Genomic DNA, 19,857 nt, shown 5'->3' on the forward strand with positions numbered 1-19,857 from the left:
ATTAGATAGAAAAGATGCTTACAAAATTTTAACTCATCATATTTAAAAGATATCTTGATAACTTATTTTTTTCAAAATTATAACACAATATAAATTCATTTATAACTTTCAAGAATTTTGCTTAAGAAGTAAATTACTGCAAATCTAAAACATATTTTAAGGAACTAAAAAAACTCAACATAAGCTCAAACCTCAACAAAAGTTTTACTCCACAGACGTGCTCGAATGCTTATTAGAGCATTTTTATCTGGTTGTAGTTCTCGGAAGATGCACTTGAAATAATAGCATTTGGCAGTGCCTTCTTCACAGTCCTAAATAATAAAAGTTCCATACAGTTCAGGGAAAAAATATAATTAAATAATTTCAATTGAAACAAATTAACATCATTGGGAATGCTTAACTCTTCCTTTCTAATATTTTAATTTCTCACATTTAATACATACCATTGTGGCGATGTTGAGAGTTCTGGGATCCAACCGGATTTCCTCAGGGGCTTGCCTTTTTACTCTAACTTCTGATTCCCTTCCTCCACCTTCTGATTCTCTGATGAATTGGTCTTCTTCTCTCTTTACCTGGATTAATAACAGTACCAATTTTAAACATAACAATTACAATACATAAAGAAAAGATGTCTAATATATGCATTTGTACATTCAATTAGTTTCGTAAGAAAAGCAAATAAATAATGTGGGCAATTTTAACTTAAGAAACAATTCCACAAGTTTTCTTTTTCTTTCTCCCACTTGTTTTAATACATTCTACATTAAAGTTGGTCCCAGTCATTTTTTAAAAGAAATTAATTTTGCATTATAAATACAGTGGAATCTCGAGATACAAGCACCTCCATATATGAGAAAAGTATGAGAGAAAAATTCATCTCTAAATACAAGCACTGACTCGACTAATGAGCGATGAACCAGGCTGTTGGTATGTGTGGTGCATTTCCCAATCCTGCTTGACTCACGGAATCCCATCATCCGATCACTCGGTGTTCTTGGATCTATGTGTTCGCGCATTTGTGAGTTAATTGTTTTTTACATTTAATGTGAAAATAATTATTTCACAATGCATCCGAAGAAGATTGGTATCTCAGATAAAGCTGCAAAGATAACGAAGGAAGCCATGGGTGTTGAAATTAAGAAAGAAATCATATATAAACAAAAGCATGGTGTAAGAGTGACAGAATTCACGAAGACTTACGACCGTTCGACATCGACGATCTACACTATTCTGAAGAATAAGGAAGAAATTAAGAAACTTGATATGCCCAAAGGAATTACTGTTCTCTCCAAGCACCATCCAAAACTCCTAGAAGATGTTGAGAAGCTGTAGTTGGTGTGGATTAACAAGAAACAGTTAAAGGTCGACTTGGCGTCGGAGCTATCATTTGCACTAAGGCTAAGAATCTGTACTTGGACCTTCTCCAAAAAACACCAGGTACGTTGAATGGAGATGAGATGTCACTTAAGGCAAGCCATGGATGGTTCGAAAATTTTAAAAAGAGAACTGGTGTTCACAGTGTTGGGTTAATACAGCTGCTGTTGATAAATTTTGGCCATAGTTCTTACAATATATTATTAGTGAAGGCTTTCTTCCCTAGAAAGTATTTAATTGTAATGAAGCGGATTTTTTTTTTTTTTTAAATAATGCCTAAGAGGACCTACATCATGCAAGAGGAGAAATCTTTGCTAGGTGACAAGCTAATGAAAGATAAGCTTACCCTCTCGTTTTTTGCGGACGCAAATAAAGATTGCAAAACCAAGCCACAAATCTACCACTCAGAACATGCATGAGTTTTCAAGAGGAGGAAGCTGCAGAAAAACCAACTGAATGTGGTGTGGCAACTGAAGGCTTTTCTTGTCCTTGATAATGCTCCTGCACATCCTCCAGGACTTGAAGATAATTTGCTGGAGGAATTTAAGTTCATAAAAGTCAAGTTTTTTCCTTTCAACAACACTCTACTTTTCCAGCTATTGGACCAGCAAGTTATTTCCAACTTTAGGAAGCTGTACACGAAGGCCTTGTTTCAAAGGTGCTTTGCCTGCAAATACAAGCCTGACCCTCAGAGAATTTTGGTAGGATCACTTCAACATCCTAAATTGTTAAAACCTCATTGATAAGGCTTGGGAAGAAGTCTCAGTGAGGACCCTGAATTCAGCATGAAAGAAACTGTGGCCTCAGAGTATTCCTGACTTAGGTTTTGATCCTCAACCTGTGGACAGCCCAGTGCACCTAGTCTAAGAAATCTTATCTCTGGGGAAAACTGTCAGTCTGGATGTGGATGGTGCTGATCTGCATGAGTTAGTGGAGAAGCATAGTGAAGAATTTATAATGGACGAACTTAAAGAACTTCGCAAGGAGCAGCAGCAAGAGGTGGTAGAAAAGCTTTTATTAGGGAAGGAGGGAACAGGAGATGAGGCCCTCTCTTCTAGTAAGATTAAAGACATTTTGGCAAAGTAGGAAGAAGTGAAAAATTTTCTTTGAAGAAAATCACACTAATAAAGCAGTGTGTGAGCACACCATGAACTTGTGTAATGGCAATGTAGTGCTTCATTTTAGAGACATCTTAAAAAGGAGACAGAAGCAAGAGGTACAAAAACTTGTCCTAAAACTAACAAACTTATTTCAGCTCAATGGATAAGTTTTTGGTCAAGCAACCTGCAACTATTTTTCGAGGTGCGGTACGGATTAACTGGATTTCCATTATTTTCAATGGGGAAGTTTGTTTCTAGATACGAGAAATTTGCTACTTGAGCTCAATGCTGGAACAAATTAAACTCGTATTTCGAGGTTGCACTGTATTACTGGTAATATTCATTAAATATTTAAATAATAAATGATTTAATCTTATAAATGAGAGAAATTTTCAGCTTTCTTACGTCAGATCAATAAAGAAAAAATTCAGAACTATTATTAATGCACTATAATGTGTACATACAAGGCCTGACTCAAAAGTTCTTAGACTACTGTTTTTCTTTTCAGATGACAGAAGTGGCAGCTTTGTACTAGATTGCATGAAAATTGCACACTGACTTGTGGGCAGCCACAAACTTTGAAACACCTTGTTAATTTTATTGAGATAAGGAAGATGTCCATGGGGAACTATGGTGGATGTATGATCAAATTTTGTGTTTGAATAACCAGTCATGAAACACTTGAAATGTTAATGTATATGGTGATGAAACATACAGCCATGCTTTGGTATTTCAGCTATAGAGAGACTTCAAAACCAATAACAAACAAGAAATTAACAAGCACCTTCCAGTAAGCTATCTAATTGAACTTACAGATGTAACCATTGTATATGGATGAGCAGGCCATGAACAATGATTATAACATAAATCTGCTAGAAACCTATTTACATGGAGCAATGAAGAAGGAAAAAAAGATTTGTTTAAGAAATAATGTTTTTTTGCACAAAGTTAATGCCTGTCCATATGCTGCTGCTGTACTCAGGCATCTGAATATGATATTTGTAGCACTGTTTGAAATTAATAGGAATAACTAGAATAGCTTCCTTAAAGCCTTGAATTACTTCTATGAGATTTCTAGGCATTCTCAATCTGTAAAGTCAAAAGTGTGGAAATTTTCACAGATGAGGAAGTGAAACGTTCTGCATCCATTGAGCTGAAAGGGACATCACACAATAATCTGTTTCATATTTTTGAATTGTTCGTAAAATATTGCTTCCCCCACCCACCCCAAAAAATTTAATACGAAGGAACTTTCATTGAAATAATCTAATGCATGAACAGTCATTACATTTTTAATTCAAAAATTATCAGTCTTTAAAAAATTTTAAACATCCAGCTTATAATATAGTGAATAATATAATGCTCCTATTATATGTGACAAAGTATAGCATTATACTTACACAAGAAATTGGGAAAAGACACGGACTTTATTTCCTTAAACACTGATCTCATACGTACACAGTAAAAGCTAGACTATCCGGAAAGCTCGGAAATGACGTATTCTAAATAAGGGAAAGTTCTGAATAATTCAGTGTATAAAAATTTAAATTTATGGTGGAAAAGCCAAATGAATGGAAGAAATTTTTGATCTAAAATTATAAAAACAGCCATCTTACTTATTACCAACTTAAACATCAAAAGTCTACATTTAAAATTATAAGAGATTTAATTCAGACTTAAAATCCAATGTATTTTGTAAACATACAAGTAAAAGTAAAATACCTTATCCAATTATGAAATCCTGACCAACATGAAAGTTGGCGGAGATGTTGCCAAACTTGCGTCAGTTGTTCTGCCGTATAATGGTACAGGCTTTTCTTTACATAAACAAATGCAAATTATGGATATAACGTGTAAAAAGTTAAATCTCTTATCAAAATTTTTTATGTTGCATCACTGTTGTTTATTTATTTATTTATTTATTTATTTTTGAAAAAAGTCGCACATCATGCCTTTTTTGATGCCAGGATGCTGCAACTTAGAAAATATCCTACTGCATGCTGTGCCATGAAAAGCAGTCCCCAAATATTGAAAATTTTTGAAATGCAAAGAAAAAGCAGAACTCAAGCCTTCTTTACAAAAATTAAACCGGCTTACACAGAATTAATTGGGTTTACATAATATTGAGGCAAAATTCATATGATTGTGTTATGATGTTATGTTTATTCATTTCTGCCACTAAATCACACTGTTTTGTGAAAACACATTACATGCTAATACCACAATAAGCTCTATAATGGGGTTACAAATTTCTCAGATACTAAATTTTTTGAGGAAAAATTTTTTCCTTAAGTACTTCAGTCACTTGAGCTTTCCGATTAGTTGAATGTCAGACTGTGGGGCTTTTACTATACTTTTGAATTATAATACTTCTCAAAAAAAAATGTACAGAATTTTTTAAATAAAGTTTCATTATTATGGATGCCAACATTCTGTAAATGTAAAATTTAACCATTTACATGATCTTCATGGAACAAAAGCTTTCTTCTAGTATAATAATTCATCTGCTTTAATATGTTAAAGTTCCATACATGCAAAATAGGCATAGATATATGTAGCTATTATTTTTACTGGACCAGCTGACAATGTGAGTAAAAATACACAAGCACATTTTATTTAATAATTCTACCTTATATTCTAAAAATATATTTTCAATTTTGATTGGTAATGAGCACTGAAAAATGATCTAAATCAATGAATTCATTTTTGAATATTTTCACGAATTCTTCAGTGAAAGATAATGAATATTTTAATGTTGTTCATTAAAACATAATGGATATTTCATTACTCTTTCCCTACAAATAGAATATTTTGCCCACTTAGTTAAATTTTTACATTTACAGTGACTCCTCCACTTCAGTTATTAAACTATTTTAATAAAATTCTCTAAATTATTTTGAGAAACTGTAATTTGAAGGATACAAGCTCTGCAATTAATTAGAAGAAGTAATTATCTAGTTAGAGTAACTGACAACAGTAATTAGTTTCACACTGAAATAAAGCCAGTAGTCACATTTTTCAATGCTGTATTTTACTTCTTTCAATATGAAAATGCAGTATAATTTAAATGCAAAATTTATCACTTACCTGTAGTCGTAGTGGATTTATTATTTCAGGATCTATCTCACAGTACCCATTGCCTTGCACCTGCAATTAATTAACCAATTCAAAAAATTCAAGAAAATTAAAAAACAGGAATTTAAAAAAAATCTGTAATTTACATTGCAGTTTGCGCAGTTAATTTATATTGAGGACTTAGTTACAATCACAACATAAAAAATAAAAAGTAATCATGGATAAACTGCAGGTAACTATCATAATATTATTTCTTTAAAACTAACCTCTGCACCATTAAAGAGAATGCATAGTAATATTAACAACAGAACATCTAATATTTTCATTTCTTCTTCCCTGTAACTTGAGTCTCGTCCGTTCTTATTGTTATCTCTGCTACTCCTTAGGCCTCAAATCAACTGTTAATAATTAGAGAAGACGAATGTGAAACAGAGTCAGTGAAATCGTAGACTAATGTCAGTTTATATTTGCTTTGCTGTAATTGGTCAATTCTTGTATTAGGCTGGCATAAAGTTACACAGTTGGAATGAAAAGTTTTGATGTGACCTTCACAGATAGCTTATGAGGTTTTGTCTTCGTTAGTAAGATGAAAACAATCACTATATGCATCATTTTAAAATTTAGGAAATCTCGTTCTCTGAATACACTGAAAAAGGCAGAAATTACAGAAATTATTTTTTTAATTTTCAGTGCAAAAATAAGACAGGAGGAAAAATATGTGAGGAAATATGAAAATTAATTCCTAAAACAACATTCATGCAAATTTATTCAATTTGTGAGTAAGAACTTTTCTCTCTTTGTATCATCATTTTTCTGTATCTATATATATATATAGACTTTCTATATTTATATATACGATTATATATTTAATTACGTGGCATAAACTATTAATGTGAAGTTATAATTTGTATGCTGCTACAAAAATACTTAAACCAACACAATCTGTATAATGCCGATAAAATCTAAACCATTATGGAGTTCTACAGAGATTATTCACTATATTCAGAACATTAACATTAGATAAACAAATAACTTATTCTCATAAATTCTAATATATTGTTCAGATATGGATATGGTATAAGAATAATTGCTGGTAATAGTTCACATTAAATAAAACTACAATTCAAAAACAAGTACTTAAATCATTTTGATTTAAATCAATTTTAAAATCATCTATTAACATTAAAAACAACCACGCAGCCTAATAAAATGGCAAGCTCAATGGTTAATCTTCAAATGAGGGTAAAATGTTGGCAATGTGTTTGGCAAAAAATTTATCTGTGTGGAAAAATTCTTTTCTTTCCGACCAAAACTCGATTGCTCATCCTCATCATCACTATTATAACTTGCAAACACACCATATATATGTTGCTTTTTTGTCAAATTGTGTCTTACTCTGTTTGGGTTAAATTCATTTTCTATATGTTTACCTTCGAATAATTATGAAAGCAATACAAAATAAAATGTGGCATCTTGTAGCAATACAAAATATGGTAGCTCGTAGCCAAAGTATCCAAATGTCATTCAATAACTGTGAAAAGTAATTATGCACACTTAACTGAAGATTAACATATTTCCAATGGATATGCAATGTAACATTTAGGTTCCCATTTACGTACCTTTGGGGCTTCCATTATATACAGCAGCCATTTACCAGTCTTTTTGAAGGTTTCTGTTTGATAAGGCCATTTTACATGAATTTCAACTTCTTTTGCTTTCCATGGACCATAATTAATAAGCTACAATAAATAATTCCATTACATTAATTCAAGAAAAACATTTTTTACAAATAAATTATTATGCTATAAATGAAACAACTATAATAAGATTTATAGGCTTTTGTATTCTTATCAAATTATCAAGGTATATTTACATTTTAGAAAGAATGCAATTTATTTCTCAAATAAAAAAGGAGTTTGCTGAAGTTATGCTGCAACTTAGCAAACTTTATAAGTTACTAAATATAGAGTGATTCATATCTCCTTCTTTTTCAGAAGTTTATAATACATTAATTGCAAGAAGTTGCATATCAGTGTATTAAAATTCTCAAGTTTTGTATAGACTTTGCAGATGGTCAATATGCATCTCTGCTACATAGCAAACATCAATTCTCAACTTATATTCCTGTCATAAGATCCACCAAGTCACAATCAAAATGATTTTAGATGTAACCTTATATCCATTATTAAAAAATACAGAACATGTATGCGTGTTCACTATACTGTGGAAAGAGAGAGTCACCTAAAGCTGCCATATTTAAAACACACATACTCCTGCACTGAACATGAGCATTTTGAAGCCCAAATTTTGAATTTCAGATTTGTTTTTACTTTTATTTTATTTTATTTATTACTTTTCCACACTTCATTTATTTTTGATTTCTGATCTGAACAATTTAAAAGCAATGTATATCTAACAATAATGTATATCTATTTAAAAGTAATGCCTTAACTAAAATAATAATCTTCTATGCATCCTGTTTCCATATGGCAAATTATAACATATTTATCTTTCAAATTTAATCTGTTATTGACAAACAAAATGCACAGTTTAAAAGCAATGAACACCGAGCTGGATCCTAACTAATAACTGATACAGAATTTTTTAAGTATTTGTTATATTTAGTCCTTCCATTCAATACTATACTTAATGATATTGTCATAAAGCTGATTTCTTGATAATTTTTTTTTTAATAATTTCTTTTGTCAGGTTACACAGAAAGGTTTTTTTTTTTTTTTTTTTTTTTTTTTTTTAACACAGGAATAATATATATGATGACTGCTATCATTGCTGTTGTGTCCCTTATCAACAAATTCTTCAATGAAAAGAAAAGGGAAAAAAACTACATTTGATCTAACATTAGTACTGCCAATATCTACTGAAAAATAACTATATTAAAAAAATTACATAAATATAGTTGAGAAGATCTGAAGGAATTCATTCACTGCATTTAATCACTAAACAGCCGCCCAACCGGGATAGTAGTTAGCGATGTTTGACTGCTGTATCGAAGGGCCCAGGTTCAAATCCTGAAGAAGGCATGAATGTTTGTAAATGTATAACGTCTGTGCGGCATGGAGGCATTCTAAATATGCAGTGAGCGGAAAATCTCTCTCTAGAAGTTGATGGTAGGAGAAGAGCGGTGGGAGTTGTTTTGTATTCTCATTGGTGTCTGGCATCATCAACGAAGTTTCTATTCATAAAAAACTTGCACATTTGTGTGACCATCACATTTAGAGCTCATGATCACATGTGAACATGAGGTTCTTTTGATAGCACTGGGGAACAGCAATTCCATTGTCTTAGTTCTGTCACTTGTATTTGACTAACGTTTGGCCTCTGAATCCAAAAATAACCTCAGTTTTATCCCTCATGCCAACTTTTTAAGCTACTCATTGTCTCAAAAGTCATACGAAATATACATATAGAGGAAAATAAAGGGGAAACTTAGCAATTATACTATTCATAAAGAACAGTTTTATTCATACAAAGGATATACATATTTACAGCAATTGTTCATACAAATAATAAGTTTTTTTTTTTTACTAAATAGTAAGCATAGGTAGGCAATTATTTATTGGTCATAGTAACTACTACTACTACCACTAGCTAATAACTACTTTCACTTCACCCATTGATAGCCACAAATTAAATGAAATGAAAAATAATTATTCTAGAGATACTGAAGTGTTGTCATGACTGAAATCAACAAGGAATTACCTTTTTAGTAAAAACCGAGTGCTAGAGGGAATAAATACAGATGTTATAATATGAAAAATTGATTCTTGCTTTTTTTTGGCCATTTAAAATTTTATAAAAAAGAACATTGCAAGCAGCAACACATACATTTTAAGGTAAAAATTTTCATTTATGAGTTTTTCTAGGGAGTTTACTCTGCAGACATTCTCGTTTGATGCTCGCCAATAGTCAGCCATCATACGTATATCCCATTCACCTAGGCAGCATCCCTCCATAACATTCAAATCTTGGTATTGTAATTCTGTGCTCATGTATTTACAAGAATGTCTTTGACAAATGTTTTTTTAATGCCAACAAAACATTCTTTTGAAGTTCTTTTATTGTTTCAATGGAATGTTCATCTTTAAGGAGCTGCCAAATCTGTGGACCATCACATACATCGGCCTTCTTTCTTCTCAAATGACAGGCTAGGAAATGCCGAAATGAGATGCCTCCTTTAAGTGACAAAGTTTTAACAAACTGCTTTGTGAAAACCAGTTTTATGTGCAGAGGTGGGAATATAATAGTCTTTCTGCTGACTAATGGCTGATACAGTATGTTTGGATCACCAGGTATTAGGTCAGATCTTGGCAGTCAATTTGACTGCACCCAATGCTTCTTAAGAGCTCTGTTGTCTCACATATATAAAAAACAGGGATACTTCATATATTCACTTTGCTGGCCAAGGAGGAAGCACACTATTTCAACACAGCGAATCTATTGGTGCATCTAATATTACAACAAATAAATAAATCTTTATATCTTCAAATTTTCTCACACAAACAAACTGAATGGCCTTGGCCTATTAGGACTGTACCCCCCCCCCAAAAAAAAAAAAAAAAAAAACTTGCATTGTGAAGGAGGACACATTTAAAGCTCTACTTTAAGCTATTGATGAACAATTGCCATTGATTTATAAGCTGAAATTCCCAGCTCTTCCATTAAACCATGTGCATTATGGCAATATATAAATCCATGATCACTTCAAAAATACTGCAGAAACACACTTCCTCTTGTTTATATCAGCAAACAGGAGAGCAGTAGTACTTTTTATGATCTACTCTAGATGCCATGGAAAGTGGTCATATTCACATAAAATGTAGAGAAAAGAACTTGACACGGGAAAAGAAAGTTAACTACCATTTTGAAATTAGTGTGCCTATTTATAACTAATAGTTCCAAAAACAAATTCCACAGAAGTTGTGTTACAGATTGTTCCCCAGTGTAATCATAGGTATGGTCATATACCTAACTATGAAATAGATAATTTAATTGCATTATTTTGGCCTTATCTTTGTAATTTAATTAACTAAGTCTGTAATAAAATGAATAAGAATTCTTCAGATTTTTCTCTTTATTCTTTTATTTGTAAGAAAGAAATAAAGAAAAATAATATTTTACAGAATGAATAATAATTAAAATCATGACACCAATATATATAAAAACATGAAATGTACTTTTTCATTTAAATGACCTCAAGTAAAAAAAATAGCAGGTTATTGGTTTACATTTCACAAAATACGTATTTTATTCATTCATATTCTTTTCAGTGTCATCTACTACACTGAAAAGAATAGAGAAGCAAGCTTTCCATAGGCCTGGCTAATATATATCTTTCTGCTGTATTTATTGTGGTTATCATACTACAAATTTTTGATGGTCTGGAAGAAGTTATGGATCATCATGCACATACTGATAATTTAAATAAATTTATTTGACATGATAGAAAGGTTCTGAAAATTTACTAAGAAATTATAATATTAATAAGTAGTATGTCATCAAGTAGATAATTAACAGCTAATCATATTATAAAAGAGGAAGAAAATATATTAAATAATATTACTTCATATGTGTGTATAATAAGACTGCCTATGTCTTCCCCTGTTTTCATGTTTTCCTCTTCTACTACATTTTCACCATACACAACTTGTTCAGGGTTAGAAGCACTAAAATATGTTACAAAATTGAAGATATAAGGATGGGAAATAATTACAAAATAATTAACATTACAAGGGCAAGAATTCAAATAAATGTAAAACTAAATCTTGCAACTAAGCATCAAACATAATGCACAATATCGTAGACAACAAAAAACATCTTAAGTGCCATCTCTGCTTGTAATATAATCTGTTGATAATTTCCTCCATACCAAATTCATGCTGTTGTAAATCACTTGCTTTCAGATTTTGTTAATAAGAGTTAAGCAATGAAAAATATTAAAATGATGTTTCTTTAACTATCAGTTCTTAGGAAGCCCTTAACTATCAATTCAGTGGCATATGTTGCCTCAAAATATCTCTGAAAATAATTACTGACTTGAGTGTTTGTAACTGACATACTGCTCATCATTTAAGGCATTTATTGTTCAGGTAGAGGCATTCATAATTTAGCCTGGAGGAAATCATTACGAGACTGGGTTGCAGGCAAAAACTTTGAGTACTTTGACTCTTAGGACTTTTCTTGTTAGCTACAATATTATGTTCACATGGAGAAATTACTAGGGAATCATAAATGAGTTACACAAGAAAGAATTACAACAATTTCAGAGGCAGCAACAAAAGCAACTAGAAGGGAATGTCTAGAAAAGAAGAAGAAAAAAGAAAAATGGTTCTAGTTATCTAACACATAAAATTTGTGATCGATAAAATGCAAAGTTTTTACACAATGATATCACCCTGATAAAACAATATAAGAATTTTCAATGGCATTTTAAAACAAACAAATTTTCAATGACAATGCCATGTCTCACTTTTTAAACATTTAAAAATGTAGGCAATGACAAATCACATTAGACAAATTTTAAGTAAAACAGAAGCCCAGTGAGTCTCAAGCATAGCTGAATGGCACTTAAACAGCTGCCTGATGTTTTTATGGAAGAAACTACCTCATCGAAAAAATTTCCCTTTATGATATTCATTCTCCTTCATAGAGATACCTTCTCTATGATACTGTGTTTATCTTCTATTTTATATTTAATGATCTCCACAGGTTTTGGGTTAGCATCTTGTAGAAAAAGTACAGTGTAAAGTTTAAGGAAGCGAATAAAGTTTTAATAAGGAATAATTAATCCATTTTATACTAATTGCTACAGAGATTTTTTTTCCTTGGGGGTTGGGAACATTTTGGTTGACATATGGCCTTCAGGAGTGGATTAATGAACCAAGGTTTCATTGTAAATGCCCTTTATAGTACAGACCTATGTTAAACCATGCATACATTATAATTTTAAATACTTAGCTTGGGTAAAATCTAAAAGTAGAGAAAAATAACTTTTTATATTACAAATGATTAATAAAAATTACTTCTGCTCAGTCTCTGTCCCATTTGATGATGATGTCTGGTTTTTCTGAATTATTTAAGATAACGTCAAATAATAAGCTATAATATTAACAAAACTCTTGTTGTTAATATTATAGCTTGGGTAAAATCTAAAAGTAGAGAAAAATAACTTTTTATATTACAAATGATTAATAAAAATTACTTCTGCTCAGTCTCTGTCCCATTTGATGATGATGTCTGGTTTTTCTGAATTATTTAAGATAACGTCAAATAATAAGCTATAATATTAACAAAACTCACATGCAACAATGGGGGAACAAAAATGTTATTTTTATGAAATGTTTAATAAATAAAATAAATTATCTCAAATATTGCAAAAGAAATTTTAAATTCCTATTCTTCAAAATTCATTATGGATGCATAATTTATACATTATATGAATAATAAACTGTTTTCAAGTTTAAATGACTGCTTTAAATATCACACAGAGATCTTGTTCCTCACATTTCATTGAACCTTAAATGAATACTCAAGAAAAGACAGTTTCAAAATAAAATAAATACAGATTCACAACTACAAAAATGTAAACATCACTTAATGTAACAAAAATACAAACTCTAAATCTGTGTCTTTTAATTCTGAGACGGGAAAAGAAAGGAGAAAAGCTCTATTTCTAAAAATTTCACTATAAGTTTCAGAGAAATGAATCATTATTGAACTAAATTTAGCTCAAAAAGAAACTGACTGTGCACATAAAGACAGATTTCTTTTTTTTAGAAGTGCATGCATGTAAGATTACTAAACACTTAATAGTAGACATTATTTGATAAGTCTGAAGTATAAAAAAGTTAGCCAACTGAGTTAAAATATTATATTACAATTACCCTCTCAATTCCAGTTCTGCTACTCGAACAACATCTGCAATTAGCATAAAATCTTCTTCAGGTAATACTTCGATGCTTGTCCTAAAATTAAAAATGAAAAGATAATATACATATCAAACATAAGTGTAACCATGATTATCAGATGCAAATTATGCAAAACAGGAAAACAGCATATAATGTTTTTTTAATTGCTTATAATTACTGATAAATAAATATAAGACACAAATAGTTACAATAGAATATGAATTACATTATTCATGCATAAAAATTTTTAAATTTGATTTTAAAAATACACGATGTCCAATACAGGACTAAAGAAAAAGAATTGCACAATCTCAAAATCAATGTGTTCATTGCATTGTGATTTCCTGGAAAGAAACAACAAATTTTGTCCAGAGGGGACACTGGTATGCACTTGACACCTTTAAGTTTCTTTCTGGGGAGAGTTGATTCCTCTAGATTTCTTTCAATGGTGTTTATCAGATATAACCTATTTACAATGGGTGCAGCTCCTTTGTGTCATACCAGGAGATTTGCTCATCAGGAGGGCCGGACTGCATCCTAAATAAACAAATAATCTCTTTAGAATTTTTTCTGGGAGGAGGTGCAAAGAAAAGAGTGTATCAGATGCCTGTGGCGGATGTTACAGATCTGCACATGCAAATTATAAAGGTGATAGAAGTGCTCACACCAGTGATACTTTTGAACGTGTAAAATGAGGCAGCATCTGCCTAAACACAGTCTGCACTATAAAAGGCGTTTACATGGAGGTGTGTTAAATGTTTTTTAACAATTCTTTCCAGGTATGTAACCAAAATGCAATAAACACATTGATTTCTGATACATGTGTCCTTTCCCATCAATCCCTAGCCAAAAATCCTGTAAAGGTTAATGAATAATATTATGTAATAGTTGTAACTATGGGATAATTTTTAAGCACAATTTTATTTCAAAATTGAAAATATTTTCTAGTTATTTACTTTACCTCTTTAATCTACGGTATGTATTCAAATAATTAATAACAACAAGTGAAAAAATCAGAGTTATAAAAATCCAGACTTACGTGTTTGCTTTTAAAACAAATTTAAGCTGTTTTTCATCATCAGAAACGTTTCGTGGACTGAATCGAATTTGGAATTCTACCTATATAAAAAAGCAAAAAAAAATTTAAGCAGGAATTTAGATACATTGATTTATTATAATACTGTATTATAGGTTATATAAAGTATTAATTGCTTGGCCACAAAATGCACTGATTTTGATATCCTCGTCTGAACAAAAATCCTGCACATGAAACTGGGTACTATAAAACAATGAACTTAGTTTAATTGTCATGTTCAGAATTTCCATTAAATTGTTAAACTTTTTTTTCCAGCAACCTATTACTTTCTTCCTCATCAATAACAATACTTAACTAGATTTTGAACCATACTACAGATTTTGGCCATTCGTTACCTGACTGGATTGTAGGCATCATGATCGCAATGGAAAATTTCTGTTAAAGCATTTTCATTTATTACCACTTCTGTGAATTTCTTCACAAATTCCACAAACTGGAAAATTTCAAATACATGGTTATCATGATAAAGCTTCCCTAGCATCTGCTACAGACTTTTGGTAATGTATTATAAGACTAGTGACTAAAAACACATTCCTCTGTTACATTCCGCCTTGCTTCTACTGCACATAGAGGAAGTTAAGCCTGAATTATATTAGTTTAGTTTGCAATGCTTAAGGCTTATGTGAGTTCTGACTAATAAATTCCCAACATATGCTCAAGGCTTATCTGAGTTCAGAACAAATATATTCCCACATATATGAATGGCTTATCTGAACAACAAATTGGTTATTCTTAATTCAAAGAGCATTAAATTTAATCTTTTGGTCTATGAATAACATTTATATATATATATATTTCATATGGAAGAAAAATCTGTTAAATTTCTAACCTTGGCAGTGCAGTTGGCTAAAGTCTGTAATCACGGCCAAGCATAATGTCAATTCAAAAGATTACTATGCGTTTTGGCATTCAGTTACTAATATTTTTTTCAAAAAACTGTTTCAGATATCACTGGCAGAGTCATTTCTTCAGTTCGTATGAATTGATAGTCATGCAGTGATGAAAGCAAAGATTAATAGAAAATTATTCACAGGTTGGCATCAGAGGTATAAGCAAGTGTAAAGGTTTAAAATGCATGCTAAGCACAGAAAACCCAACTACAGGAATAATTTGTGTTGTGTGTGCATTTTTTTTTTTTTTTTTTTTTTTTACCACAAATTTATCATATAGCTATATATTAGTTTGTGTGCTTCTTTCAACATAGAAATGTTTAGTATCAAAGTGATATAAAAAAATCAGCATTCTCCTCACACATCTTTTATTTAAAAAAAAAGGTTCAAATGTGCCTACTTGACGTAAATTTCATTCTTTCTCCCCTTTTGCAAAAATAAATAAATAAAACAAAAAAAAAAAAAAAAAAAGTTTTAGTGGTCCAGAAGTCTGGATATTACATCATTCCACATATTGGTTGTCTAGAATTTGGACTTTTTACTATATAACAAATAAGTGAGAAAGTTTTACATACCTCACCCTTATTCATGGGATTTCCAATTTCACATTTTAAAACAGTGCTGTTAAATGGTACACATTCCACTGGTTCTCCTTTCTGAAATAAGGGGGAAAAATATAAAAGAGGTAGACAAATTATTAAAATAAGAATTCAATAACAAAATTCTAACAGCAAGGAAGTAACTTGTTTTTTAAATACTGCAGTACATCTACACATGCTTTTATACAATTAAATAATTTTACAAACAGATAAATGACATTAGGATTTTTTCCTTTCTTTTGCTATTATTTTTTTACAGAAACGAAAGAAAAAAATCAACTAACATAGGCAATAAAGCAGTTATAGATCCAAATGTCTTGCACTTCGATGTCAAAGAAAAGTCAACAAATTGCACAATTTATTGCAAATTACAAAAGATATACAATAAATATTAAGCTTTTGTCCTAATAACTCAAACACAAAATTTATTCAATTTCATAACAGTTACAAAGCAAATTATGCACATCTGACAGTTGCATATAACAACTACGTTCATGCACTGCATTATTCAAGATTGCATCAGACTGCTTAACTGTGGTACAGGAAAAATATACAGAAACTTTTGGTGAAAAGAAATTCAAAACCCAAATATTTTTGCTTTGTGGTATTATTTTTTCATTAAAACAGTAGTTTCTTTTCTATATTTTAAATGGAATAAGTGAAAATTGTCTTTGTTTTATTTATCAAGAGTGTTTGTATTTTCCCTACTGATGTAAGTGTTTCAATTCCTTAACCAAGGATGGCTTTTGGTACCACTGTTTGAACCAAAAAACGTCTGCTGTTGGCAACATTTGCATTTGGATAAGGGAAAAATAACTTGCACTGCTCTGCTGCATAATCATCAGTGCTTGAATGTTGTAAATGCTACTGTAAAGACTAAGAATCGATCTGTTATAATCAATCCCATGAAAAATTGGTCCAAAACTGCCATGATGAGTGAATCCACATACCATGTCAACCAGATGATTTTGAATGATGAGCAATTTACTGTGTATGAGGACTACTTCATGCTATTGTCTAATAAAGCACAGAAGGTAGAAGAAATTTGCAGGATTATCAAGTAAAGGTGTCATTCCACAGCATGACAAGGCCCTACATAGCCATCTAAATTAAGGGAGTTACAATCGGTTCAATCTTAACTGAGTTGTTTCTATTATTTTTCTATGGTTCTTTGGCCTTCTTCTAATGAACCATCTTTGAGAACAAATTTTCATATGAATGATAAAGTAATTCAGGCATTTCCTAAATCGTTCATGTATCAGACATTACAATTCCAAACTGCAGAATCACCAGACAACACAATTCCAAGCTGCAGAATCTCACAGCAAAAAAGGAGAAAAAATATATTCTAATTGTTGGAGACTGTCAAAAAATATTACAAGCAGTTTCATCTTTCATACTTGTGAAGAAATTAAATCAATTTGGATACATATTTAAAAATTCATATTTCATATAAAATATAACAATGCTGTATTAAATTTAAAAATTAAAAGCTCTTCGAAGATAAGATACATTTCCAATAATATTCAACTTACTACAACTTTTCGTCCAATATAACTCAAAGTGCTTGGATGGGTAACATATAAGGCAGCATCATACGCAGGTTCTTTATGGTTATATAGAATTATAGATAAATTCACTTGTTGCTCTCCAAGATATAACACTGGAATACCAGATTTTTGCCTGCAAAATAAAATTGTCATTTTAAAAATATTTTGGTATATCATACTATATTCCTTACTAGTTATTCTACTTAGTAACAAAAAATATACTATAATTCTTCTAATAAACTATACTATAATTCATACTACAATTCTTCTAATAAACTATACTATAATTCATTTCCAAACAAAAAACTGGAACTATAGCTGTAATAATAATAATAATAATAATTTTAAAAAAAACTTCTCCACATCTGTGATGACTTACAGTGATTCATTGCGATTTTCTAGTCAGAAATCGTATTTAAAAATTGAAAACTTTATTCAGAAAGTGACAGATAGAGCATTTATTTAATATATATCTATATTTTTAAACTTGTTTTATAGACACCTCAATTAGCCTCATATAGGATTTAAAATAATGATGATTGCTCAGCTGCAGTGAAAACCAGTTCTCAGTATTTTCCTTTTCTTTTAATGAAATCTTATTTTTCATTGCCACATTATTTATTGCATTTTATTAAAAAAAGTTCCTGCATAAGAAATTCACGTTGCAAGATATGCCCTATAGTTTACATTAGCTAACTGAAATGAATTTATGGAAGCAAGAGTGCATGTAGCATCCCAATATTCATAAAATATAAATTCAGTGGTAACATAATTTAAAATAATATAACACCAAGAAAATTAATGTGCAAATTATTTATAAGTAACACTGCAGAAACTCAATAATTAATTTTAATTCATTGTTCTTTTCTAAATCATAATAAAGTAACACTGCTTTACTCTCACCTGTGCATATAGTTAACACCATTAACTGATACAAAACTGATAAATTTGCACATCATTAAACACCAAAATATTCAAATACAATTTTAGTACTAATGAATTAGAATAATCATTTACCTACCCAAATAAATTATTATAAACATCAAAACAGATAAATTCTTTCAAAAGGGGAGGTGCAGTGATAAACAGATTCAGAATACTTTGTCTGCTTCAGAGACGATAACTGAGAATAGCTTTCGGAATGCTATAAGAATTTTTGCAGATTTTTCAGCCTTTAATAGACATTAATCTTTTGAGAGAAAGATATTCCTCCCAGAACCATTTTGAACAGAAGGTTTCTACCTGAACTTTTTGGAAAATTATTGCATTAAGTGATTTGTTTCATGTATGTATATACAATATTTTATGGCACTGGAGAAAAAATTGTGGTAGTGAAATTGAGAAAAAAGTCCTTTTTTTGGATAGAATACTTCTGAGAGATCTTCCTTTATACTTCTTGGTAGGGGATGCTTTTCTCAAAAATGGTTTGAATAGCATTTCATGTTTGCACATCTGACAAGAGTTTACAAATTGAGAATTATGTTTCTTACACATTACATGAATTTGAAATATGCCTAGATTTAAGAATTCAAAAATTATTACATCTCCTGTAAATTATAATGTGAAAAACCACTTACAAATATAGTAAATAATTACCTAAAAAGGTGTAAATAATGATTCACTCTTTACAAAAAAAGATTTTATAGAATTTAAATATATGTGGCATGAGAAATACAGGGACATAACTAGAGAGGGGCAAGGGGGGAGGACATCTCTCCCTAGGAGTCAAACTGATGCTACGATATTTTTTAATTAAATATTCTCCATTCTAAGCAAACAGGAGGGTGTGCAAAATCTTCAGCTGTCCCTGGATGCTGGAAACGTTAGCTATGAGTCTGAAGTGATATATACTATATATAGAAAATGTTTTTATTAATTATACTAACACTGAAATTTTTCATAAAAAATTATTATTCAGTTACATTAAAAATTAGATGCATTCTAATTTATATCAGTCAAGTTAAAAACTAAATATTTTTAAGTAATCAAAAACTGATAAAATTTAACAAATAAATTAAGAAACATTCTCAGAACTAATGTTTTCAAGACGTTGCAGACACATTAAGAGACGACATGTTTTGCACAGTGGCAGCACTTGCTAAAATGAATGCACAAGATATGCATAATGAATGCAAAAATAATAATAATAATAATAATAATAATAATAATAAATAAAAATAACAAACATAATGAATTACAATATAACAAATAATGATTCACAAATATAACAATGATTCATAATGATTCA

General features: G+C 30.5%; 1 protein-coding gene across 2 annotated transcripts in view; it reads right to left on the reverse strand.

Annotated features, from left to right (window-relative positions):
* Positions 1-19,857, reverse strand: part of LOC118195993 (integrin alpha-PS1-like) — a 227,786-nt gene that overhangs the window by 9,928 nt on the left and 198,001 nt on the right. For both annotated transcript variants that reach the window (XM_035367351.2, XM_035367371.2), the window contains exons 14-22: positions 17,595-17,742; positions 16,036-16,116; positions 14,514-14,593; positions 13,451-13,531; positions 11,131-11,233; positions 7,169-7,288; positions 5,562-5,621; positions 444-572; positions 192-311 (exon numbers count right to left, since the gene is read on the reverse strand). In XM_035367351.2, coding sequence (XP_035223242.1) covers positions 192-311; positions 444-572; positions 5,562-5,621; positions 7,169-7,288; positions 11,131-11,233; positions 13,451-13,531; positions 14,514-14,593; positions 16,036-16,116; positions 17,595-17,742 — 922 coding nt within the window. The remainder of the gene's footprint in view (positions 1-191; positions 312-443; positions 573-5,561; positions 5,622-7,168; positions 7,289-11,130; positions 11,234-13,450; positions 13,532-14,513; positions 14,594-16,035; positions 16,117-17,594; positions 17,743-19,857) is intronic.

This window comes from Stegodyphus dumicola, chromosome 4 (genome assembly GCF_044657685.1).
Source record: "Stegodyphus dumicola isolate Sdum_Otavi_A_Nest chromosome 4, ASM4465768v1".
Classification (NCBI taxonomy): Eukaryota; Metazoa; Arthropoda; class Arachnida; order Araneae; family Eresidae; genus Stegodyphus; species Stegodyphus dumicola.